Source organism: Patiria miniata, unplaced genomic scaffold (genome assembly GCF_015706575.1).
Source record: "Patiria miniata isolate m_02_andy unplaced genomic scaffold, ASM1570657v1 HiC_scaffold_7, whole genome shotgun sequence".
NCBI classification, from domain to species: Eukaryota; Metazoa; Echinodermata; class Asteroidea; order Valvatida; family Asterinidae; genus Patiria; species Patiria miniata.
Window position 1 is genome coordinate 46,766,062 of NW_024037074.1, and position 26,682 is coordinate 46,792,743.

The 26,682-nt window shown below is 43.2% G+C and overlaps 2 protein-coding genes across 4 annotated transcripts in view; one reads left to right on the forward strand and one right to left on the reverse strand.

Annotated features, from left to right (window-relative positions):
- The first annotated feature begins 17 nt into the window (after positions 1–17).
- LOC119744771 (probable ATP-dependent RNA helicase DDX23) lies at positions 18–12,474 on the forward strand. Of its 3 annotated transcripts, none has more exons than XM_038220897.1 (16): positions 18–56; positions 654–791; positions 1,712–1,885; positions 2,100–2,217; positions 2,728–2,863; positions 3,203–3,321; positions 4,267–4,379; positions 4,503–4,643; positions 5,365–5,593; positions 6,418–6,563; positions 7,415–7,682; positions 8,345–8,494; positions 9,590–9,741; positions 10,543–10,651; positions 10,982–11,156; positions 11,787–12,474. In XM_038220897.1, exons 2-16 carry the CDS (start codon positions 712–714, stop codon positions 12,014–12,016), a joined length of 2,340 nt encoding a protein of 779 aa, XP_038076825.1. In that variant the 5' UTR covers positions 18–56; positions 654–711; the 3' UTR covers positions 12,017–12,474. The 3 variants fall into 3 exon arrangements, with proteins under 3 accessions (XP_038076825.1, XP_038076826.1, XP_038076824.1); XM_038220898.1 differs by having other exon boundaries at positions 39–60; XM_038220896.1 differs by having other exon boundaries at positions 49–92.
- Positions 12,447–26,682, reverse strand: part of LOC119744775 (ATP-dependent RNA helicase DEAH12, chloroplastic-like) — a 16,843-nt gene continuing 2,607 nt past the window's right edge. The window contains exons 3-10 of the mRNA XM_038220906.1: positions 24,610–26,553; positions 22,949–24,357; positions 19,804–22,580; positions 19,376–19,610; positions 18,280–18,428; positions 17,959–18,131; positions 16,996–17,276; positions 12,447–14,616 (exon numbers count right to left, since the gene is read on the reverse strand). Coding sequence (XP_038076834.1) covers positions 14,389–14,616; positions 16,996–17,276; positions 17,959–18,131; positions 18,280–18,428; positions 19,376–19,610; positions 19,804–22,580; positions 22,949–24,357; positions 24,610–26,553 — 7,196 coding nt within the window. The 3' untranslated portion in view covers positions 12,447–14,388. The remainder of the gene's footprint in view (positions 14,617–16,995; positions 17,277–17,958; positions 18,132–18,279; positions 18,429–19,375; positions 19,611–19,803; positions 22,581–22,948; positions 24,358–24,609; positions 26,554–26,682) is intronic.

The window sequence follows — 26,682 nt, forward strand, 5'->3', positions numbered from 1 at the left end:
AAATGAGGGCGCTATTATTGCACATCCAGAACGTTTTTGTTTTGTTGCGGAGAATGGTAGGTAGGCTTGCCTTGAAGACTTGCTAAGAAAAACCATGTAGAATTAGACAATTTTATCGGTTTTCTTTAGTTTTATATTGTCTGCTTGTTTTAAACATATTTTGCCATGTTATATTTTAAGCTTAAAACTGTAAGCCAAGGTCGGTCAGTTTTGTTTAGCTTGTCACAATTTTGCTCCATGGGGCGCGGGTTTTTTTTATGCGGCTATAGCGCGGTGTATCACATGACTGACACTGTTTCGACAATAGAGGGCAGCATATATTGTCTCCACAAATATTTCAAAATTAGTATAAAATGTCAAATCATCAATGTTATTTCACTTAGTACCAAAATCTTTATTAGTGTGATATTATCATATCTGACTATGTCATGCACGTGGGCCTATGTCTTTTCTCAGTCATATTTTATTAGTAGCCCCACTTGTGTGGCCTCCGTATTGCTGCGCTGTACGTTCGGCCACACGTCTGGTTTTCCAACCTACTGAGGAGATTAGTCCAAACACTGGCGCACATTTTTTGGGCACTTTTTTACATTACCACTGCATACGGTTGTATTCTATCTATGATGTCTCATCTTTTGCCCTCCATTTTATAGATTCATATTCAACCAGTGACGCAAATGCAACACTAACGTCATAGTCCACCTCGACAATATGTCGTCCAAAGACAGGAAGGACAGGGACCATCGGGATGAGCGCGACAGACTAGACAGGCGTGACAGAGACAGGAAAAGGTGAGAATTGACAAGCCAACATGAAGGGGAAAACAGCGAGAATTCACCATTCAAGTAATCAAAATGGGATCCGTGCACAAGTACTCCTTCATTGGCCAGAAAAGGAGAGTTGGGGGAGACCTAGACTGGTTCCCGGTCCATCCACTTCGAATGATTCAAAGTTATCAGGGCAGGGATTAGTCTGGGAGACCATCGCAAGTTAAATTCGAACGTTTTCGCGCGCGGACTACGCCTGATGCTCACGCACGAAGACCGTATGGCTTAGCTTTGTGGACATTCAGGATATATAAGTAGTGTGTACTTCTCGCGCGAATCAGCACACGCAGTGTCCTGTCCAAGGGGCTCTCAAAAGTGGTAAAAAAATGCGCCCTCTTTTGTTGGCGCACGTAGCCCATAAGCTCTGAATTAAAAAAAAAAGAGTACCTTTTGGGAAAGAATGTAATATCCAGACGCCACTTCAGCGGTTGTGTACAAAGTCTATGGAGAGTCAAGAAAATTTTGTAAGTATTTCCTAAAAAAATTGGAAATGTTTCTCAGTCCCAGATTCATACGATGACTGACCTTTATTGAGATGATATAAGAAGAAAGGACGATATATGAAGAAAAAAAGAGGGGCATCAGGTTGCAACGTTCTTTTCAGCTTTTGTGATAATGGTAGACACTATTGGAAGGTACTTTTTAGTTTCGGCAAATTTTGGTAAATGCACGAGACTTTATCAAAACCAAATTGCACACTCCTATTGTGTCCACTTTCCCTCAAAAAGTATAAAAATTTACAGGTTTTCCTTCTTGAGGTTTTTCGTTGGGGGTGGGCTAGGCTTGGTTTAAGGGATGGTATAACTGAGATTTTTGTCTACTTGGTTGTAGTACACTCTGAGGTTTGCGGTTGATTTCGATGTTTTGCTTTATTTTCTATTCAGATCTCGTTCTCGGTCCCGGGATCGCGACCGCAGGGACAGGCAGCGGGACGACAAGAAAAGCCGTGACAGGGATCGGGACAAGGAGAGAGATCGCGACAAAGAGAGAGACCGCGACAGGGACCGCTACCGATCGCGACGCGACCGATCGCGTTCGCCTAATGATAAAAAGCAAAGGTACGATGAATTCAAATTTCTAGCAACCTCTGATATAAAATTTGTTTGGAGTGTAGAATACTAACCCTGGATTTGAGGGCGTGTGAATCACTTTTCTCCTGAGGAAATTATGATACAAATTTCATAAAATCAGACGTGGCGTTCACACAAAATATTACAGGGAATTCAGATAGAAGAGTAGCATTTTGATACAAAAACCATTTCCTCCAAACAGACTGAAGAAAGACAAACACGATGAAGAAGAAGAAGATGAAAAACTTAACAAGAAACAACCGATTTCCCTGGAAGAGATGTTGGCGAAGAAAGCAGCCGAACAAGAAGCTCTGTCGAAGGTAAGACGGACCGAGCACACTGTCTGAGAAAACACATCTTAACGCTGGTTGTTTTCAGAACCACATTTCTTCACAGAAGATAATATTCCATGGGTGTTAGTTACTTTCGGCGTTAATTGCTTTTAGGACCCCGTTCCTATACAAGAGAACACAAACCCATTTTTATGCTTCATACATCTTCAACTGCCAAAACTGCTAAGAATGTAACATTTTATCCTCAAGCCCTGTTCAAAATGTTTAAAAATACAGTGCCAATCTAAAACTAAAAAAAAGACTGCCTGAGACTGCAGATGTAATATTGGAATGACAAACACCTTGTAAGTTCAAAAATCGAGGAAACCCAAATATAGAGGGGTCCTAAAAGTAACTAATGCTATTCCATGTTGATGCCCGATTTTACCACTTTTTGTCTGTTTTCTTTTACATAACTTAGTTTGGCACCTAACACCACTATATTAGCATCTTGCTTAAATACTGACTTGTTCGTTGCATTTTTTTCCTGTCTTGCAGCCAAAGTTTCTGACCAAGGAAGAGCGGGCCAAGCAGGCCCTCCAGAAGCGGAAAGAGGAAGTGGAGGCCAAACGAAAGGACCAGGACGAAGCGAGAAAGAAACAGATGGAATTCTTGAAGAATTCACAGTTGGCCGGTCAGTGAATATTTCAGAAGTTTGAGAGGTTCAAAAAAATTCTTCAAAAACGCATGTATGAAAAAGCTCTCAATCAAAAAAATGTTATATTGGAGGAAACACGTATGCATTATGAGCAGTTATTTTTATACACTTAGCTGCTGTTTTTTTTCTCCTTATTTTGCTTGGATGCTATGGTAACACATCTTGGGAACGTGAGCAGATTCAGCGGTGCGAAATTGTCTTCAAACGTACAATTAAGAAGCATTTTATGGAAGAAGAGATGCATTATGAGCAGATTTTCTCATCAACTAACCTGCTTTGATTTGTTGTTATTTTGCTGTATTGCCATGGCAACAGGCGATCCATGGGAACGGGAACGGGTGGAGCGAAGGGAGAGACGAGAGCGGAGAGAAAGGGACGACGACTCGTCCAAGAACCGAGAAAGAGAAGAGGAAAAGGAAAAACAAGCCATCAAGGTCAGTCTGGGAGGAAAAAAGAAGAAAACTTGGTTGGTTATTGAAGTAGAGGGACTTGTGATCGATCACAAATCCTCACAGGTCCATCAGAAGTCTATCACAAGTCATCACAGGTGATCACAAGTCCATCACAATTCCATCACAAGCCCATCACAGGTTATCACAAGTCATCACAAGTCCATCATAATTCAGTGACAAGTCCATCACAAGTCGAACACAAGTCCATCACAAGTCCATCACAAGTTATCACAAGTCCATCACAAGTCCATCACAGGTCATCACAAGTCATCACAAGTTATCACAAGTCATCACAAGTCCATCACAAGTTATCACAAGTCATCACAAGTCATCACAAGTCATCACAGGTCATCACAAGTCATCACAAGTTATCTTAAGTCATCACAAGTCCATCACAAGTTATCACAAGTACATCACAAGTCCATCACAAGTCCATCACAAGTTATCACAAGTCCATCACAAGTCCATCACAAGTCCATCACAAGTCCATCGCAAGTCCATCACAAGTCCATCACAAGTCATCACAGGTCATCACAAGTCAATCACAAGTCAATCACAAGTCCATCACAAGTCATCACAAGTCCATCACATATCCATCACAATCCAATCACAATTCAATCACAAGTCCATCACAAATTCCATCACAAATTCCATGACAAGTCATCAGAAGTCAATCATAAGTCCATCACTAGTCATCACAAATCAATCGTAAGTCCATCACAAGTCCTCCAGTCCCAATTCAACTCAACAGTTTATTCAATTGAGCTGTGGCCACGGCATTCCTTTGTCATTATTCATCCACAGTTTACTTGAGTTGTGAGTCAACTTGCGATTAGACTTGTGATTAGACTTGCGATGTACTTGCGATCCATGACATCAAAATGGACTACAGCACTATTTCTTCTCCCCCCCCCCCTTTTTTCGCAGGATCGCTACCTCGGAGTTGTCAAGAAGAAGCGACGGATCCGGAGACTCAACGACCGGAAATTTGTCTTCGATTGGGACGCGGGGGAAGACACCTCAACAGACTTCAACCCGATGTAAGTCTGTGTCCAAATTATTTGGCTACTTGCTATACACATATGCCAATGGAAATGGAGTGTGCCTCTTCCCATAGACATGAGTGTAACGTCATATCTGTTTTTTGTTTTTTGTTTTTTCAGCTATAAGGATAAACACGAGGCTCAGTTATTCGGGCGTGGCCACATTGGAGGCATAGACATCAAGCAACAGAAGAAAGAGGCTCGATTCTACTCCGACCTCCTCGATAAACGGCGGTCTGGAAAACAGAAAGAGCAAGAAAAGTAAGTTGAAAGTTTTAACATTCATTGAAATTTTTGTCTTCTTTTTTTTTTCTTTTCAAAAACTAGAAAGAATTAGGCGTGGGGGGGGGGGAGGCATTGAATATAACACGGAATTGTTCACTCCGAAATAAGAAACTGTTCCATGCTTTTGAGAAACTCCAGTAATTGATCACCAATGATTAATCTCCAAGGAATTATGTTCGTGTTCCTGCTGTTCCTTTAACCCTTACCCCTTGAGCACTTTTACTAGAAAGTATCCTGAATCTGCCAGAATCCACCAATTTTGTCATGCCAAAAAAATGTTGGCGTCGAGATTCCATCAGAATCCACCAGTGAGTCCATCAGAATCAGCAGTGTAGTACATTTACCTCGTACACACCAAACATATAGCCATGGAGTTAAACTGTTGAGATCCTGAATCCATCAAAGTCCCCCAACTGTTCACTATGGAGGTATCCTGAATCCATGAAAATCCTGCAGTACCGCATGGCTCACTGTCCTGAATCCATCAAAATCCCCCAACTCGTTCAATATGGAGGTATCCTGAATCAGCCGAAATCCTCCAAAACAGGGGTGTGGATTTTGATGGATTCAGGTACGTCAGGGTTAAAGTTGGTAGTTACTTCGCTTTTAATTCTAAAGTCATTTAAATCCTTTTTCTTTCTTGAACTTTGCAATAAACTGGTTTAATTATACTGAATCCATTCAATTCAATTCAAAGAACAAGATTGAAGAAAGAAGACAAGAGGGAGCAGAAGCAGAAGTGGGACGACCGGCACTGGAAGGACAAGAAACTTCCCGAGATGACCGAGAGAGATTGGCGCATCTTCCGAGAGGACTACAACATCAGCACCAAGGGAGGACGCATCCCCAACCCGCTGCGATCCTGGGCCGAGTGTGAAGGAATACCGTCAAATATCAACGATGTCATCCAGGGTCTGAATTACACGGTAAGCCAGTTAGTGTTACAAGGTTAATAGCTGGTCAACTATAAAAGGTAGCTAGTTAATATTACCAGGTATTATTAACCCTAACAGAACTCAACCCATCAAACCCCAACAGCATGTTTTGTTGGAATCTGTCAGGATGGGTACAGTACCCCTAAACTGACAGTCTTTCACATTGGGTTGGCACACCTCCCGAAATATGTGTGTGCAGTTTCCCATATGGTGTTGGAATTTGCCAGGATGGGTATGGTTCCTAGTAAATCATGCTTGGAAATTAGGGTTAAGCCAGTTAGCAGTACGAGGCTGGTTAACATTACAAGGCTAACCGGTTTACATTACATGCTAAGCAAGTCTTTATTAAAACTAAATCCACTTGTTTTTTTGTTGGGCTGGGATTCTTTCTGACTTCTTCACAAACTTGCAACTTTGCAGGAACCTAACGGCTCATTTAACTTGCATCTTACTTATCTTATCTTTCTTACGATCTTGCAAAGAATTTGATGTTCTACAACCTTAAAAATGTCTGTTGCTGCCTCGTGTCTCATCTACAATCATGAATTACTTGGAGAATGAAGTTACTGTTTTAAATATTGAAGTCAAAATTACTTTTATCTTTCTTACGATCTTGCAAAGAATTTGATGTTCTACAACCTTAACCTCGTGTCTCACCTAGAATCATAAATTACTTGGAGAATGAAGTTACTCTTTTAAATATTGAAGTCTAAATTACGTTCAGTAAAAATTTATAGTTAGCTCAGTCTGTTGTGATAATTCTATGAATTCCATATTGTTAAATATACCATTTCATATTTTCTTGTCGCTCACAGGACCCCACACCCATCCAGAGACAGGCCATTCCTATCGGTTTGATGAACCGTGACATCATCGGCGTGGCGGAGACCGGTAGCGGTAAGACGGCTGCCTTCTTGATCCCCCTCCTGGTCTGGATCACCACACTGCCGAAAATCCAAAGGTTCGCATTCTCGTTTCTTTCCATATAGAAAGCCCCATGACGTTTGTGCATGAGCCAGTGAGGGCGCCAAACACAAATAACAACAGGCATGAGATTTGTTTTCGGGCTTTAGTCTGAAATCAGACTTTTTGAATGTTAGAGAAAGACATTGTCAGTATAAAAAGAAATGTATTTTTCTGACCTTTTATCAACTTTTTGGAAATTCGTCCCTGTTTAAACCAAAGAGCTGCTACACCTGACTTTTTGCCGGGCAAATCCAATAAAAATCTGCCACCAACAGTACATGTAATTGTTGAATCACGTTGTAAACAGAAAAGGAGGATATTAACCATTTCAGCCATTCTATTTCCCCAGGGAGGAAGACATTAGCCATTTTTAGCCATTCTATTCCCACAGAAAGGAGAACGTTAACCATTTTAGCTCTTCTACTTCCATAGGGGGAAAGACGTTAACTATTTTAGCCATTCTATTTCAATTGGAGTAAAACAATCGTTTTTGCAATTCTATTTCCACAGGGAGAATGTTAACCATTTCTGTTTCCATTGGGTGGAAACAACCATTCTGTTTCCACAGAAAGGAGAACGTTAACCACATTAGCTATTCTATATGCATAGGGAGGAAGAGGTTACCATTTCAGCCATTCTATTTCCAGAGGAAGGATTTTTACCATTTTAGCCATACTATTTCCTTAGGGAGGAATACAACCATTTTAGCCATTTAATTTCCACAAAAAAAGAGAACGTTAACCTTTTTAGCTATTCTATTCCCACAGGGAGGAAGACAACCAATTTAGCTATCCTATTTTCACAGAGAGGAGGTCGTTAACCATTTCAGCCATTTTTTCCCCACAGGGAGGAGGATGTCGATCAAGGCCCGTACTCCATTATCTTAGCACCGACTCGCGAGCTGGCGCAGCAAATCGAGGAAGAGACGGTACGCTTCGGCCAGCCGCTAGGTGTCCGATCTGTCTCCATCATCGGTGGCATATCACGGGAGGACCAGGGATTCAAGCTGAGGATGGGATGCGAGGTTGTCATAGCAACACCGGGTCGTCTCATCGATGTGTTGGAGAACCGCTATCTGGTTCTGAATCAGTGCACTTATGTTGTCTTGGATGAGGTGAGCAGAGTTTGTTCACAAACTTCAAAAGGACATGTAAAGCCTTACAATACGAATACAAGTTATTGAGATATTACGTTGGTTTAGGCCAAAAAAAAAAAGTCTCCGGTTTCTGGTATGCGCGCGCGTAGCCGTAGCCATGCGCGTCGGCAAAATGAAAAAATTTTTTTTTTAATGAAAGATGATGTCTCAAAACCGCCAAACTCACTGGTTTGACTGGAATTCTGCTGCTGCACAATTTCAACGTGTTTTTAGATTGGGTTATGGTCGAGAATAAGCTTTATGTGGCCTCTCTGGACTCCCATATATTTGCACTAAGTTTAGTCGGGCACCATTTGCAGTCATCAGCCGACATTTGAAGCAAAAAAGTCGGGTAAAAAAAAAAAAAAAGCCGCGTCGCCGCACCACTTTTTGGACAAGCTCCATACCAGAAACCGGAGACTTTTTTTTTTTGGCCTTATGTGCATCTCGTTATTTATTTTAGGGATTTATTGCGTGGGGGAATACCTAACAGAGAGAGCCTAGTAAGGTAGGCTGGTTCCCATTCCCTCCATAATACTCCACACTGTGAAGGAAAGGGGCTGGAACCAGTCTTTAAATAAAGTGATAACATTTACACCGCTGGTCATGGAATTTTTTTCCCCGTTTTTTTCCCCCGGTAGGCTGACCGTATGATCGACATGGGTTTTGAGCCGGACGTTCAGAAGATTCTGGAGTATCTACCGGTGACCAATCAGAAACCAGATACTGACGACGCCGAAGACTCAGCAGTCCTCCTCGCAAATTTCGCTACCAAGCACAAATTCCGACAGGTGAGATGGATGAAAACATTTCGCCAAAAAAAAAAAATCTAAAAATTAATGTGGCCTGACGTTGCGAACTTAGCAAGTTCTTCTTCAGAGGCTAAAACAGAAATGACAGAGGTACATACATTAACATGGGGGTGCACACAAACATGCAGGGATGAAAGAAGAAACACAAAAGGAGGATTAGGTGTGAAAGGTTTGGAAAGATGCAGGGGAGGGTGGATGAGAGAACAAAGAAACAAAGGGAGATGGCAAACCACAAGGGGTCTGGTATGAACAGGGGAGGGACCAGAAAGGGGAAGGATCAAAGGTCACAGGGATCAAAGGTCACAGGGAGTGGGAAAAAAAAATAATAATCTCATAGATGAGCCTCTTAGAGTTGAGTCCCGGTACCTTGTCAGAAAATGTCAGAAATTCCGTCGATGGTCAGAAATGGAGAGTTGGGGGAGACCACTGGGAAAAACTCGAAAACTTCAAAAAAAGTGGTAAAAAAGAGCCCTCTCTTGTTGACGCATTAGCTCATACACAGCAGTGCATTTTGGTGGTACCCTATTTTTACTGAAAGCAAATATTTTCTGTGCCCAACAAATCTCTGTGCAAAAATAATCGGATACCCCTAGCACTGCTTCAGGCCTCCAGGCGCCAAGTCCATCATACTGCATCAATATTTAAGTGGGCACGTGTGGTCTAGCGGTAGAGCACAGGCCCCATGATCGTGGGATTGTTGGTTCAAGCCCCGCCGTGGCCTTGCGTGTTGTGCCCTTGAGTAAGGTGCTTTACCTCAATTACTCCTCTCAACCCAGGTGTTAAATGGGCACCAGCATTATTCAATGCTGGGAAGGTAACAGACTCGCTGTTGAGGAGGTGTGGCGATCCCCCCACAGCAGCATATGAGTCTGGCCCAATCGCTTCAAAAGAGAGATGGGCACTCTGTTCCTGTGAACACAGGTTTGTCCCCTTTACCTTTACCTTTAGGACTGCAGGACCAAGTCCCCCAAAATGGGGGGATGAATTTTGATGGAGTTGGGGAAGGTAGGGTTAATAAGGTACCTGTGCACAGAGTTCATATTGGCTAGAGTTTTTTCCTTTCACTTCCGTTAGACCGTGATGTTTACAGCCACTATGCCTACTGCTGTAGAGCGTGTGGCCCGATCCTACCTACGTCGCCCCGCTGTGGTCTACATTGGCTCTATCGGCAAACCGGTAGAGAAGGTTCAACAGATCGTCTACATGGTCTCCAACCAAGAAAAGAGGCAAGTATTCTACGATCTCCACTTAGAACAACCGAAGGATTTCCAAGCTCACCGAACAGTTTAAAATGTCATTTAAACCTGTTTCTTTGTCCATAGAGGTACCCAGATAATTATTGTTTGTTTTTTAGTTTTGGTATTTTGTGAGGAAATTATAGCATTTTTGTTTGACCTTTCCTGCCTGTGAAACGGCACATTGACCAATTAGATTAAGGCGTTTGGTCAGCTGACCAGATTGCTCAGTCAAACTCAGTCACAAGCACTCTGAGAAATGTGGGTGGGGCTTATGGTAAAATCTAGAAAGGTGGGTGGGGCTTATGGTCAAAATCTAGAAATGCAGGTGGGGCTTATGGTCAAATCTAGAAAGGTGTGTTGGGCTCAAGGTCAAATCTGGAAAGATGGGTGGGGCTTATGGTCAAATCTAGAAATGCAGGTGGGGCTTATGGTCAAATCTAGAAAGGTGTGTTGGGCTCAAGGTCAAATCTAGAAAGATGGGTGGGGCTTATGGTCAAATCTAGGAAGGTGGGTGGGGCTTATGGTCATACCTAGAAAGGTGTGTGGGGCTTATGGTCAAATCTAGGAAGGTGGGTGGGGCTTATGGTCAAATCTTGAAAGGTGGGTGGGGCTTATGGTCAAGTCTAGAAATGTGGATGGGGCTAATGGTCAAATCTAGAAAGGTGGGTGGGGCTTATAGTCAAATTTAGAAAGGTGGGTGGGGCTTATGGTCAAATCTAGAAATGTGGGTGGGGCTTACAAGGTAAGGCCATTATTTGATAAAGTTGTCGATGCATTTCTTTCTGTCAGGCACCGATTGGTCCAGATTTTGGAGAAGGGTTACGACCCGCCCATCATGATCTTTGTCAATCAGAAGAAGGGATGCGATGTGCTGGCCAAGTCGCTGGAAAAAATGGGAGTAAGTCTCGCTCCTTCTTTGCATCCTACAAACTTAGAAGACCAATCGGAATAAGCAAGATTTTTTTAGCAAACGGTGTAGATTGATGCTTTTTTCAGAGTACAGATATTTGAAATACCATGTTTACTGAAGCTTTTGAATAAAGTTTGCTTCCAAAAAAAAAGGTAAAAATTATAAGAATGCCATTTTTGAATTGTAACAAAATGAAAACTTGCATCAATAACCTCAGAATCACGTCAGTTTACACCATTACACCACCATGTCACAACAAATATTTAAGTGGCAAATATTTAAGTGGCTGTTTCATGTTTTATTATTGGTAATTTTCAGTACAACGCAGTGACCCTCCACGGAGGCAAGAGCCAGGAGCAGCGAGAGTACGCCCTGGCCAGTCTCAAGACGGGCATCAAGGACATCCTGGTAGCTACCGACGTCGCGGGTCGCGGTATCGACGTCCGTGATGTCTCCATTGTCATCAACTTTGACATGGCCAAGAATATTGAAGGCGAGTCTGAATTAACTCGTCATATTCTTGTCACATCAGTGATACTAAATACCCATCTATTATTACCCCATGTCGTTTGTTACCTCCCCCCCCCCCCATGCCCATGGACCTGTTCTTTACAGAGTGCTATATTTCTACCGATACAAAAGTTTTGAACTATTGAATTAGACTTGGAATGAAAAAATTACTAGACAACTCGCACGGGTCTATCAAGCCCAATGTAAAGCAATAGTACCCGGGCTCTTCTTTCCTCATTCCTACAAAGTCCTCCACTGTGCAGGAACCCAATGGCACACTCTTTGTACCTACCAAGTTTCAAGGGCTATCAAGCCCCATGTAAAGTACTAGTGGCTTGTTTCTACCTTCCTCAATCCTACAAAATCTTCCACTGTGCAAGAACCCAATGGCACACTCTTTGCACCTACCAAGTTTCAAGGTCCATACATGTAAAGTAATAGTAGCTGGGCTCCATCTTCCTCAATCCTACAAAATCCTACAAAATCCTACAAAATCCTACAAAACCTCCTGGTAGATTTTGCATAACCAGGGAGGGCCTGAGTTTAACGACTCTCCTATTTGCATACTGGATGGCTGTATTTGAAGGAATCTCCGTTACGATTTTTATTTCAGATTACACCCATCGCATCGGTCGTACGGGCCGAGCCGGCAAGACGGGTACTGCGATCTCCTTCCTGACACCAGATGACAGCGACGTTTACTACGACCTCAAGCAGCTGCTGCTGTCCAGCCCCGTATCGACGTGCCCGCCAGAGCTCTCTAGTCACCCCGATGCTCAGAACAAGCCTGGAACCGTCATGAACCGGAAGAAACGACAGGAAGAGACTATTTTCACCAACTGAGCAGGCTTGTGGTTTCCACATTTTTTCTTCTGGTCGTTGTTGGGTTTTTTTGGGGGGGGAGGGTGGTTTTGATTATTTTGCATTTGTGTGTGAAACATGTACACTTTCTCTTTTTCTTTTTAGGGGCGATTCTAGAATTATGTAATGTCTGCGACAGAGCTCATTGAATAAACCTGAAAATTTATTTTTTTCAAATCTTATACATCCATCATCTAGTAATGGTCAAGGAGATTACAGACTAGGAGTTTTGGATCATTCCTCTGAATCGTAATTATATTTAGATATCATGGTCAATTTGTTCTCTTCGACATTACACTTCATATACAAAGAAATAATTTATTGAAAAGTAAAAATATCATGTAATTATCAAAAACACCAAATAATTAATTCTTAAACATCTGTTTAAATACCGGTTGGAAAATGTTTTTTGGGGGAAAAGTCGTCACTATGGTCATACTTGTGCAAACGTAAAAACTGGCTTTCAACTATAAGAAAGAAAAGTCTGTTTTTAGCAACTGTTTGAAGGAGCAATTCTCAAACTGAAATCACAAACAACTACTCACACAGTTAGTTCTGATTCATGCAGTTTATTTAATGTCATCAGACAGACGTTTCTGTGTTATTGAAATTATTGTTTACCCTTGCAGGAAAAAAACATTAATTACATTTTGCAAATAGCATTGTTTACAAATGTTTAATAACAACAATAATAATTTGGGAGGCTAATCATCCTTACTCGCAGAAGTGTTTGATTTTTCCGGAGGGAGGAAAACCGGAGGGCCCGGAGAAAAACCCTCGTGGCACAGGAGAGAACCAACGCACAACTCTACTCACATGTGATCCGCGGCCGGGATTCGAACCGTGGTCACCTTAGTGAGAGGCGAGCGCTTTACGCACAAGCCACCCATGCCTCATCATCAAATAAAGATAATTCTCCGTTCCTCCCCCAAAAAAGAAGATTGCTGGCTATTCTAGACTATTAAAACAATAGATTCAGGTTTTTCAAAATAGAACTTTTTACAAACGTTTTAATTCCACTCCCCACATCTCATCATCAAATGAAGATTACTGGCTATTCTAGACTATTAAACTATTAGAATCAAGTTTTTCAAAAAATATATATTTCACATTTTCTTTCATAAATGGAAGTGTTTAAAATCCTATGTTAAATGTAAAAATTAAAATGACCTGATATTTGAAGAAGGCCCTGAAGAAGGCCTTGCTATGTAAGGTGAAATAGGCCATTTAAATTTTTTTTATACATTTCAGGTTAACCCAGTCAGTGGGAAGTTTGCACGAGTTTGCAGCAGTTTAATTCATTTCAGTATTAAATTGTTTAAACTTTGATGCGTTTATACACTCACACTTTCTATCCACTGCAAGTCGATGCCGAACTGAACAACTTTAAATTTCAAAACTTTTTTTATTTTGTAGTAAATTAATTCAGTTTCTCAACAGGGGTTAATTATATTGATATTATTTTCCAAACAACTGTTTCAGTTGTGAAGAAACTCACGTTACTGAGAATGTAACTAAATATACATTGTTAACCCGGTGGACGAAAGGGTGATAAAAGAAGGATTTTTCTAGTGTAGTGCTGAATAAAATGAAACATCAATGTAACATCAAAATTACCCAGTTTCTGCATTGCTGTCTTCATCACTTGTTCATAAATTCTTTCAAATATTTTTTTTAAATTTCTATTTTCAATAAGTCACATGCATACATTTTTTTAATTATAAATCACATGCACAAATTTCATTAACATATCTATTCATTTTTATAACACCTCGACCACAGATTCTGTGTCTTGATTGGCCGAGAGTTGGTCACATGGTACTTTCTATTTTTGCTATCTTTCAGTGTGCAACCAAAGTACTATAGCTTTTAGTTTTTAAACCAAAGTACTATGCCCATGGCACGGTATGTGTGTGCGATTGCACGCTGGTGTGCGCGTTGAGCGTTGCGCGTAGAGCTTATTGTTCCCAAGAGAGCGCACCGCAGAGTTGGGTTCAGATACTTTGTGAAGGGGTGGTTTGGAAGAGAGAAATACATTTCCCACCAATTTTGTATTGAAATTGAAGTTGATTTTAACTGTGTTCAGATTTAAATAATTCATAATATTAAAAACCACACAGAAGCTGAGGGTGAAGTGATGTAAAGCAAATATTGAATGCTTTATCTCGTGGTGAAGTAAAAACTAGCCCCCCTCCGTGATCCATGGAGCATTCTTTTTTCCCTCAGCTTTGCCTCAAAAACACAATGTCCATGGATCACCTTGGGAGGCTAGTTTACTACACCACTCGAAGCATTCAATATTTGTATAATATCATAACTTTGGAAGTTGAGATGATAATGTGCGATTGAATGGATTACACGAAATTGCCATGGACTTCTTGAAGATGCCCGTAGCATTGGTTGCCGGTGTCGAAGAAACGCAGGCAAACCCAGCAGATGTGCTTGCCACACATTTTGCACGTCATGTGATGACACCCGGAGATTTTCTCAATGACGCAAGCACAGTTTGGCACCGGGCACTTTTTGGCGTCCACGCCGGTCCTCATCCATTCCTCGATGTCGTCAAAATTCTTGCCAGATATCTGTGTCGGTAAGCAAAATGAACAAGAAATGGACGATGGATCTATGGGACCAAAAAGACCAGGGGCCAATTTCATAGAGCTGCTTAAGCACAAAATTTGCTTAAGCACAAAAACGTCTTGCTTAATAAAATCAGGTTACCGGCCAAAACTCCATGCGATTGTTATGCTAAGTAAACAACAGCTAAATACCAGTCACAAGCAATATACATCACATGGAGTTTTGGCCGGTAGCCTAATTTTACTAAGCAATGTTTTTTCGTGCTTAAGCAAATTTTCTGCTTAAGCAGCTCTATGAAATTGGGCCCAGGGTTTACTGCCAAAAGTGTTGATTGCAAAAGTTATGGATTTCAAAGTAATGGGAATTTTGTAACGTATGTGGAGTTGTTTGTTTCTTGAGAAGAAATTGCATAACGGTCAATTTTTGTTAAAGGTAGAGTACATCATTTGTATTTTATGAATTTTTTTCATTGCAAGCAACAAAAGTGCTCAAAATCTAAAAAAAAAGGTGCTTATAAGTTTCAGCTCAGTGAATGCCGTTTATTCCGAAAAAAAATATTCTAGGATCTCGATTTCAATTCAAAAGTTGCCGAGACATGTTTTGAATTGCGCACGTAATCAGCGTCTGAGATACGTTCTCATTCAGCAGATTGCAGCTACACAGTCTGAATAGCAACAGCATGCACGTGTGCACGCCGCACACGTGCATGCTGTGCATGCATGGCGTGTCTATGCTTGCGCGCACTCATTCACGGCTTCGGTGAAATAGTAACTCAGTGTTCTCCAACATGTAGAACAAACCTGGCGCCCCGCCATGCTTTCTGCGGCGCCCGCCATGTTTAAGAAGTCCCCGCCAAGCTTTAAAATCCTGCCGCCAGGTTTAATTTTTTTGACTCTACAGTGTACATTTACAACTAAAATAATTGATTTCAGTTGTTTTCCCACACATTAACAATGTTTTTCGATGTCATCCCAGCCCGATCGGGGTTGTCTTAAAATCTCGCTGAATCAATCAAACGCACGGCCGGCCGTGCAAACACCAGCGATTCCCCATGCACCCGTACGTACTATACTATAGTACGCGCGATGTACACACACACTGACAACTGAATCCCCAGTTCCGGAGTGTGCCGATACTTCAAGTAGCGACAACCCCGCCGCAAAAATATATATCTGTATTAGTACACACACACACCAGCAGGAGTACGTACGGCAGATCTTACGTGCAGCCAACCGACTTTCTTTTTCTCAGTGCTTGCACGCGCGGTACACAATATAATACGCATTGATGTGTACGAGGCAAACGAGCTCGAGGCCAGCCAAAACACGCGTGCACATGACATTGTGTTCCGATCATGCCGATTGTCAAAAGTTATAAATGGCGATGTGTATGGGCCCGGTTCCCTAAGAGAACAAAATCCACTTTTAATTTATTTGACTTACCAAACTAGTTGGCGACATTTAAGAACATACAGGTAGGTCATTAATAGAGGGAAATTTTGGGGGAAAATGACGATGACAACGACAAAACGCAACATGAAAATAAAGATGATGATCGCACGGCACCATCACCACCCATAAAATTGCGTTAAAAAAACCCGTAATTTGTATCCCGTTTTGTTTTTCAAAATTACAAAAAGGCGTCACTTGATCTGAGAGAAGTCTGCTTTAGGTTGAAAAGGAAATTTTTGAATGCTAAAAAAATCGGGGGAACTGGCCTGGAGAATCGCCTTGGATTGCACCACAGAGCATCTAGAATCCAAAATTTTCCCGGGGCCCTTAAGCGGGCCCCGGACCCCACGCCGTAAGGGCTTCGCGCTCCGCGCTCGCAGGAGTCCCCGCCGACCCCAGCGCCAACCTTTGATTTTCAAAGTTGGAGAACACTGGTAACTAACTACTAACGGAAATTTCCAAAAAGTTGTATTTAGACACATCATTGGAAATGGCCTTTTATTGTTTTCTTCAAAATATGGGGGTGCCAGAAAGAATAATTTCACAGGGAGATTAGTACCATCACTATCTTTAAACCATGGATGCTTTACAGCAATAATTTTGTCAGTTACTTTTTGGATAGCTGCAAATGATGGACTGTGCCTTTAACCTGTGGTTTATCTGATGACTCCTTGTAAAAAGCCACATTGCCAATGGCCAAATGTTAATATTGTGAGTTTGGGCATGAAAAAGTTTCTAACTTGAACCCCTTGAACAAAAGAAAGTAACAAACTGGGAGACTTCTAACAAACATTGTACAGCTGGATCGCTCCGTTAGTACACTGCCAGTAGAGGCTGCAAGTTCATATCCAATTTCTGTAAATTCCCTTTGTTCAAAACTGATTGCAGTTCATTTTCACAATTTCTTTATTTTCAGAATGGTATGGGTACCTTAAACTCCTCGCACGTCTGTCCACGGTGAGGCTCCGCCCCGCAAGACGAACACAGTCGGGCACGGCACTCTGGGCACACAAACGTCTGCGCGTCATCCGTGTGCTTGTAGATCATGCGGCAATCGGCCGTCGGGCAGAACTTGAGCTTTCCGTCACTCTGCTGAGCAACGTGAGCTTCGAGCGCCAGTTGGTACAACTTGAGGCGCGTGTCTTCCTCCGGGCAGAGGATGCGTATGTCGCACAACAGCATGGGGCGGCCACAGCTATCCGAAGGACACTCTGAAATCGGGCGGAAAGCAAAGTAAACACTATGTGCATCTTCATGATTTCAAATCATATGTTTATACAGTTGCCATGTTTTGGAAGCACCCCCTCTTGTGGATCTATGGGTGTTTGTCCACAGATGGTGGCCTTGTACACTGAATGTCAATTCGTCGGTCCACAAGACAAGTTAAACAAAAAAAGTGGAATAATTCTTTTTCTTGCCCTAACCAGCCAGGGTATGTTAGCCATAACCCTGCCAAATGTAGCAACATACAACACTTGACTAAGTGACAAGCCTGCTAAATGTAGCAAGATCCATCAGGGGAAAAGTCTCAAGGCAACACTGCCTCAGAGTCCGTGGTCACCGCACGCAGCAGGATACAACTGTGGCATTGTTCAATGGGACTTGGCTCTCATTGTTTCAGAGCTGGCCATTCATGCACTGGTGTTGGTAGCCGAATGCATCAAAGTGCACCATGTCTTTTCCACCTGCTGCACTGTGTTGCATCTGGAAGGGCTAGGGTTAAACTCAAAACACAAGTATGCGAGTATGTAGTCAAGATTCATATAACGCTTATATTAATGGCTCTCTTAAGAATCAAGGATTCCCATTTGCAAAGGGAACATCTCCAAACAGGGAAGGCTTGGAGCATCTGTACACAATCTTCTCGTAAGCCCTTGCTGCAAAAACCCATACCTATAGGGTAGTCCTTGCTGGAATCTTTCAGTCGGACATTAAACAGCTCCCTGATGCACCCCTGATGAAAGCCGTGAGAGCAGGCACTAAGACGATAGACCTCCTCGTGACCATCCACCGGCGTGTAGCAAATACCGCATTCAATATCCTCGACGGGTTGCTTATCTTCGACGCTGAAAATTGGGAAAACAAATTAACATTTCTTGCTTTGTCGAATCGTACTGATCTGATTTCTCCAACAGCATACAAAAACACTGCTTGCAGCCCATTGTCGGGATAAGCTTTTGTATTAGTAGACAAGCTCATGAATTCTGTTTTCACCTCATGGCATCTTCTAGACCTGCCTCTTTGAGGCAATCGTAGACCAAGTCGTGGACTTTGTCAAAGACTGTCGGATTGCCCTCGATCAACAGCACTCCTTGTCTCGTATTCATGGTAATGGCAGCCGACTCGCTTTTCTCTTGGAGACCCTGTTGGAGATTGAAAAGAATGGAATGTCTACTTACAGTTTCGTCAAGATTCGAGTGAAATCAAATGACGCAGGATTCAGGAATGTTGGCCAAAACTGCAAATGTATTGTCCGAGGTGCAAAGTTCAGAAGAGGGTAAAAAATATGACTTATTCACAGATAGGTTCTGTCAAGACTTAAGTTGAGGTGAATTTTTCACGCGATTCATTATTGACTAAAGGGCCCACGCAACGTAATTTTTTTAATGCTATCCTTAAAAATGCACCTTTGTGTCCCATTGAACCTAATTTTCAGTTTGGGCTTTTCCATATTGGAGGGTATGTTGTAGCCTTTGTGGTTTTTTTGTATGCTAATGCAAATTTCCATATTCATGAGCAAAATTGTGATGTCATTCCAGACAGAAACCTCCATGTTACAGCTATTTTAGCACACAAAAAATCCAGAATTTTGGACATTCTGCTGCCATAAAGTTCCATTTCTTTTGTGATTCATACGTTGCTGTATAAGGCAATAATTTTAAGCCAATGATGAGCGACCCTTTCTCACAAATATTTTCAATGAGCAAATATTGAGTTCACAGTTTGAACAGAAAACCCTTAAACTGAACAATGTCTTCCTGAAATGACATCACAGCAACATGGCCCTCAGTTGTCTGCAAAAGCATGGAAAACTTGTAAATGTTTAAAGAAGTGCACATTTCAATAAAAAACAAAAAGGGATATCAAAAAGTTTTCATAAATTTAAGAGTATAAAGTTGCCGCAAAAGGTGTTTTCAAGAAAAGTTCATCACACGGACACTTTAAGAGTTCACAAGCATGAGTAAACCTCCGAGATACCTGCAACCCATAATGTTTATTGGCAGGGAAAAACTGCAAATTTCAATATCCCACCAAGAAGTTTACAAAAGTTTCCCTGCTCGGATTAACAGGAAGAACTATTTTTCCTCACCTTAAGCCAAGGTCCGTAGGCTTTCACTAAAGCCCTGATGGCCCTGCCTTTAGTGCAGTGAGGAGACACGCTCGCTGTCAGAGGAATTTCTCTCAGCATATTGTTGCAGATGATCCCAACGTAGTCTCCAAAACGGCGTTTAAGACGCTCCCGGGTTCGGTCCTTTCCGAAGAAGACAAATGCTTGTCTGCGGGTGTCGATCATAGCATGGGCATCCAAATCATCAATCAGGAACCTGTAAAACACAATAAACTCTTTGTTGTTACATATTCCTAGGGTTTATTTTTTCAGAAAGATTGTTTTGTAGACATTTAAAAATCACTGTCTTTGAAAAATTTTACGTTATAAAGCCTTTCAAGCGTTGCTGTCAATTACATATAGATCAGCAAATCAAATTAGTGGCTCAGAGATCTGTGGTTTGAACGTACCTTAGAGCTTTTTGAAGCATCTCCAAGACTTTGCTTTTCTTCTGATGTGATATTTGTGAATGGTACAGGTCGGAGAGTGGCACTGTTTCTCCCTGCACATACACCAGAAGTGAGCGTCTCAAAGTCTGCACGTCTTCAGCCCTCCCACTCGAGATGGAAATTACCCAGTCACTTGTCTTCCTGCTCGGATTGACTCTGATGACCAGGTCTTCCTTCTCTGTCTTTGCAGTCTCCACCAGTTGCTTGATGTCCTCTTCAAGACACCCGTAAACTTCGGGACGGCAGAAGAGCATGCAAGATGCTGTGATCTTCAGGTGGTAGAGTTGCCCTTGTGGGTTACGTCGCGGGTTGTTCTGGAGTTCGGCCAAACGTGCATCTACTTGACCTTCGTTGTCACCTGAGAAAGTAACAATCGCTTTGTGCATCTGAGTTTTTTCAGACTTGACTGGGAGTATGTCGATATTCATTTCATTCTGTTCAACTGCCCCATCAAACATGCTATATATGTCTCGTGTCACTTCATCTGGTGTTGGTATAGACCCTGCAGGTTCCCGTCGGACGATGTAGCATCTGGTGAAAGGGATGTCCGTCTTCCTTTCGATGGCCTTCTCAAGATCATCTTGTGTTGCATCTGGATGTAAACCATTTATAAGCACAGCCCTTGTGTCATTCCTTTTAAGCTTGGGTATCAACATCATCCCCTTCAAACGCAGACCAGCTAATTCACACATCAGCTGCACAGCATTATCAGTTGAATCACAGTTGACAAATGCATGACCTTTGGATGGCCACGTGAACCAGGTGACGACCAATCTGGTGTTGACTCGTCGGATGTCACGCCTTTGGAAACCTCGACCTTGCATGGCTCTCACCGTCATCGATGTCTCCTCAGCAGCAGCAGCCACCTCAAGCCACTTTTTAGCATCTTCGGCAGCTTCTGGAGATATGAAGGTCACACGGCCCCACTTGCTGGCCTTTGCCATCGACGTTTGTGGCGGAAATCTGTACACATCGATGATCTCCTCTCTGGAACAACCGGCGAAGCGGATGATTCTCTCCACGTCATCTTCAGTGGCATCAGCAGGCACATTGCTAATTTCTAGGGTTCGGTAGTCTTTGGCCATCAAGATGAACCTTGTTTCTGCTCCCGCTATGACCACTTGACGGACAACCCCCGAGTCACCGACTGGCACCTCAATCTGCTGACGCTCGATCCTCTTGCGTTCATCCTCAAGGAAGCCCTTGACGTTAGATTCGGCAAATGAGGAACACTGTTTATTGACAAACATGTGCAGCTGCTTTGTGCTTCGGTTGATTTCAATGATGCACGGTGAGTTCTGCTTGTCTGTGATTTCCTCTTCAAGCGCTCTTATCTTTTCATTTCGTTTCGCTATGAGCTGTCTCATCAGAGCTGTTCCGAGGGAAATTGGAGGAAGCTCCACCATGGCCATCTCCCGGAGAGCTTCCAGATCGATCTCTCTATGGAACACTGGAGCCACCTCCTCCAGCCAAGAAATATCGACCTGAGTAACGTTGAAGAGAAAATCGCGTGAGGTGCGCTTGAATTCCTCATACACCACCCAGGTGGGATGGCTACCAAGGGCCTTGAGAGCAGATGATGGATGGACATGGGCCGATTTCTGCTGGGGTAGGACCGTATATCCTGCCCGATGATGGCCATTGTAGAGACTCATTGTCTGGAAGTAACCAGACATGATGACCTTCTGCAGATCCTCACTCTTCACCTTATCTGGTGCTTCCATCTTGCTGTAGTTGCAGTCGATACTGTGCTCCTTCTTGAGTGCCTGACCGACTTCCTTCACCGTCTCCCTGACAGCTCGCAAGGTCTTTGAATTCATACTGTTCTCCAAAGTCCACTCCTTCTGCTTCTTCTCTGGTTGGTTATTCCATTGAACATAAGCATTCAGCATCGTGATGATATCACCGCTTTCGTGACAGAATTGAAGTTTCAGTCGGTCTGCTTTCTCTTTGTCTTTGTCGGAGCCTCCTCTGTAGAAGATGCTCCCTGGTGCAGATATCAAAGCAGCCAGTGCAACAGCTTCTGTGGCTAAACCCCTCTTTGCTCCTTCAAGAACCAGCTTGGACAGACGTGGTTCGAGGGGGAGAGTAGCCATCTTCTTTCCCAGGGGAGTCAGCTTGGCATCCTCATCAACGGCACCCAAGAGCCTCAAGGTGATCATGGCTTGCCTTGTGGCGTCCCGATCAGGTGCTTGGATGAAGTCGAAGTTTTCCACGTTCTCGACACCAAGCTCCAAGAGCTGCAAAGCTGCCATCCCCAGATGCACCCTTAGGATCTCCGGCTTCATCGTCTCCTCCAACTCGCCATGTTCCTCTTTAGTGTAGAGCCGGTAACAGACTCCGGGCGCGGTCCGCCCTGCCCGCCCTGCCCGCTGCTCAGCTGATGCTCTCGTAATTGTAGTCACCTTCAGAAGGCTCATGCTGCGCTTTGGGTCATACTGACACTCCTTCACAACGCCTGTGTCGATGACATATTTAATGCCCTTGATGGTGACCGACGTCTCAGCGACATTTGTAGCAAAGATGATCTTCCGCTGATTTGCTCTTGTTTCTGCAAAGACCTTCATCTGATCCTCAGGCTGAAGTCTTCCATGCAGAGGAAGGATAAGTACAGGACTCTCATCATCGTTGGCGGTCTTAAGCCCGAGGGCTGATTTAAGATCTCTGCACGCAGTCTCAATCTCGTTAGCAGAGGTCAGAAACACAAGGATATCCCCCGGACCTTCATTTTTATGCACCTGTAAAGAGTATGAAAATTCTGGTAAATACTCATCATAAAATGAATGTTTTCACGAAAGAAGGTATTTGTAAGCATGACCTAAATTAGCATTCAGACAACACAGCTCATGAACAAGGATTCAATGTGGGTAATGAGTCAAGAGTTTAACAAGCAATCAAGTGCCTTTTGCCAAAAATTGTTGCAAGAATTTAACAGTATTATGATGTGTAAAGACAAAGACCGAGATGAATTTGGAATGTTGATAATGAGACTGGCACTACAAACCATTCCAAAGTGAGGCATGCTATTGGCTTCAAAGCCAATAATTTAACTCCAGATCTTGAATGAACAGATTCCATATTTGTTGTTGTTTTTTTTTAATCTCACCTTTGCAGCTTGCTGTATGGCCCTTTTCAGGTAATCGCCTTCACCAATGCCGACGTCATCCCCACACCAATGCTTGTCTACGGGGAACGTGCGACCTGGAATGCTCAGCTTGGCACACCCACCCAGGTAGTCGGTGAACAGTTTGATGTCAATGGTAGCCGACATGATGATGAGGTGAAGATCACGTCGCTTCGTCAAGAGCTTCTTCAAGGTAGCCAAGAGGATATCTGTATCAACAGACCTTTCGTGCGCCTCGTCTACGATAACGCAGGTGTATTCGGACAGGTCAGGATCTGCCATGCAGATGTTGAGAAGCTTGCGATCGGTCATGAAGGTCACCACCGTGTTGTCCTTGACAAGCTTCTTGTTCCCCACGAAGTAACCAACTTCTTCCCCAACTCGGCAGCCGTATTCCTCGGCGACACGCTTGGCAAGAGTCAGGGCTGCAACCCGGCGTGGCTGCGTGCACACCACTCGCCACTGTTGCCCTACCCCAGTTAGAGCATCCTCACCATCATGTCGACTCTGAAGTTCCATGTCCACAACATACTGGGGAATCTGAGTGCTTTTCCCAGATCCAGTCTCCCCTTGTAAGACTACGGCCATGTTCTTCTGGATAGTTTCCTGAATGTCATGTCTGTAGCCATACACTGGCAGTGGTGATTCGGCACGGCGACATTCTCTCTCAAAGCGATGGCGAATCCTCTGTACCTCCGATAGGGCCACAACTCTTTCCATCAAACAGTCGACTGCTGATTCTACACTGATGCATGCAGTTTTAAACTCCCTCAAGTACCTCTCTTGCTCATTCAACTGGTGCTCGAGTGCTACAATAGAGCTCTCACAACGTTCCTGATCAGCATAAGACAGATTTTCTTCCCAAACCTCTCTAAGATCTTGTACATCTTCTACAATTTTCTCGATTTTACCTTCAATGGTACTCTCGATTGTTTGAACCTTGTCAGGCATTTCTTTCTCTTGAAATGAGATGAGGGTTTTTCTGGCAATCGCTGGTTCCATCTGGTCATGATTGACTGCAAGACGGACTTCACAGCGATGATCATGTATCGGTCTACCGTAAAGTTTTAGCACCGCCTCCATCGCTTGTTCCCTCTCTCTGAACTTCACAAAGCACTCACTGGTACGATCTCTGACATCCTTATTTTTCACAAGACGTACATCAATGAATCCCCGACACTTCTCTTTAGTCAGAATGTCAACAACATCTTTCTCGAAGATGTCTTTGGGAAGGTCAGTTATCACAATTTCTTTCAGATTTGGCTCTCGTTTTTTATCTTTTAACTGATAAGGATTTCCGTTACCAGCTTTCTTGCCAACTGGCAATTTTTGGTTTGGTGGTTCTGAAGCCTGGTTCTTTGATTCTAAATCCTGTTGACCTAATCTGTTGGCTTCTCTGTGTGACCTTTTGGAAAGATCTGCTTTTCCATCTACATGTGATCTGTCTGGTGATGCATTTGAGGCCCTTGGTCCCTGTGGTAATCGGTGTCCATCTTTAACATCTTCATCAGCATGTCCAATCTTGGAACTTTGGTCTGTTAGATCATGCCCCATTCTTTGACCGCTATGACCTCTCTGAGAATAACCACGCCCCCTTTGACCCCTGGTACTGTTTTTGTAGTCAATTCCCGCTGAGGCATCACTTTTGTCTAGCCATGTATGGATACTACTCCGACTGTCGACGTCCTCAACTTCTAGCTGACTTAGCTGCGTGGCCAAGGAACCTCCTCCTCCTCTTGAGACATTTTTCCAGAAGAAACTGACCTTAATTAGAGATCCCCCTAGTACCCATTCATCACTACCCAGAACCTTCTTACCCTCACCTGCCTTCTTACAATTTGGAAACTGAATGACAGCATACTGTGTGTCAGTCGTTTTGGATTGTCTGAACTCCAAACATTCGCATTCTAAATCAAGAGACTGTAGGAAACCACAAAGTTCCCCCTCGTCGCAATCTTTCCCGATGTTTGTTATGTACAGTGATGAGGACTTGCCATATTGTCTTCCTCCACGATTGGAGCTTGCAAAACTCTTCCTCGATGCGACACTCACAGTCTCACTACATTCAGAAAACTTGTCTGATTCATCCTCGTCTTTCCTGTGCCTGTTTTGTGATCTACCTCTGCCACCTCTGCCACCTCTGCCACCTCTGCCACCTCTGCCAACTCTCCCTCCCCTTCCTCTGTAACCTCCTGGAGAGGGGTGTTGAGGAGGTCCTCCAGTTGCACCCCGGACCTGTCCGTCATTTGCATCATCATCTACCCTACGATGGTCATTTGAGTTTGATGTTGTGATAAAGCTGGCTTGCATTCGAGGACCTCCTGGAAAAATCCGACGCCCATGTAAAAACTCTTGTGACCTTCTAGTGTCTTCTGTAGTAGCGAAGTAGATGACTGCACATCGTTCCTGTGTCATGGTAGTCTGAAATTCGAGATGTTCGACAGGTATCCTATTATCTTTTAAGAAATGCCAAAAGCCAATGTTGATTACTCTTGGATCAATGTTAGTCACTTCTATGCTATTGACTTTTGGGGAAGCACTGGCGTTACTCGCAGTTGATACAGCACTTATCCTGTCATCATCATCATCATCATCACAGACAGAGCTCCTTTCTCTTTGTTGACCTGCTGGTTTCTGCAGAGGTAATTCGATCAAAGAAGGAATTTTACTTGGACCTCTCGGCATCTGTCCAGGGCCTCGTGTTTGTCTATGACTAGAGCAAGTGCCATCCAGACCATGCTGTTCAGGCTGCTTTCCAACAACTCTTGTGTGTCCACCCCTGGAACTTCTGTTACTGCTGTTCCCGTATCTGTTGTTTTTCTGAGATCTGTCGGCTGAGGCTCTGGCAGGCCCTTTTTGAAATGGCTCTGATAGAGATGCTGCTCCTGCCGGAGTCTGTCCCAGGCCCTTGCCACCTGTTGAATCTGGTTTGACAATCTTTGCAACCAGTTTTTGGTTAGCAGCACCAACAGAGAGGTTATTCAAGATCTTTAGAGTAGCATCTGCGTCCTCTTGTCTCCTAAACTGGAGAAAGACTTTACTTCCATTAGGTTGCTGCTTCCAAAATAAGCTTTGACATGTTATTTTAAGCTGAGTGAGAAGCTTCTGAAATTCATCCTTCTTAATGCCAACGTTGATCACCTCAAGAGTTGCTGATGATGTTGGATCAAGACCATCCCCAGATACTCGTTTCTTTCGCTCTCTTTCCCTTGGCTTCCGGTGCCGTACCCTTGGCCCAGGCTTCTTGGTCTTACCTGTGGCTTCTTCGACTGCAGGCTGTTGTCCCACATCGTAGGCATTCTGGATTCCCTCCGTGTTGAGAATCTCAAACTTAATCTCATTGCTACTGGGACCCATTAGATTTGATAAAACAGAGCAGGCTTTTTGAGCAGCTGCCTGAGACTCAAAGTGAAGAGTCATTGGTTGCGTTGGCAGCAGTGTGTCCTCCCCCTCTTCCTTCAAGCCTTCTGCGTGCTGGCTGATGTAGCTTTTCAGGACTGACCAAGTCGCCTTGGAGTGTACATCTATACCATAAATCTGTACCACTGTACTTTCTCCCATTTCCTTCTCGATTTCCTCACCGTCTCCTGTAAGGATGAGAATACACATTGAGTTTGTTAAAAACGTTTAGCAAAGTTTTCGCGATCCGTTCAAACATTTTAACATGGCAAATGATCTTTACCCTAAGACATATTAAAAACATTAACCACAATAAA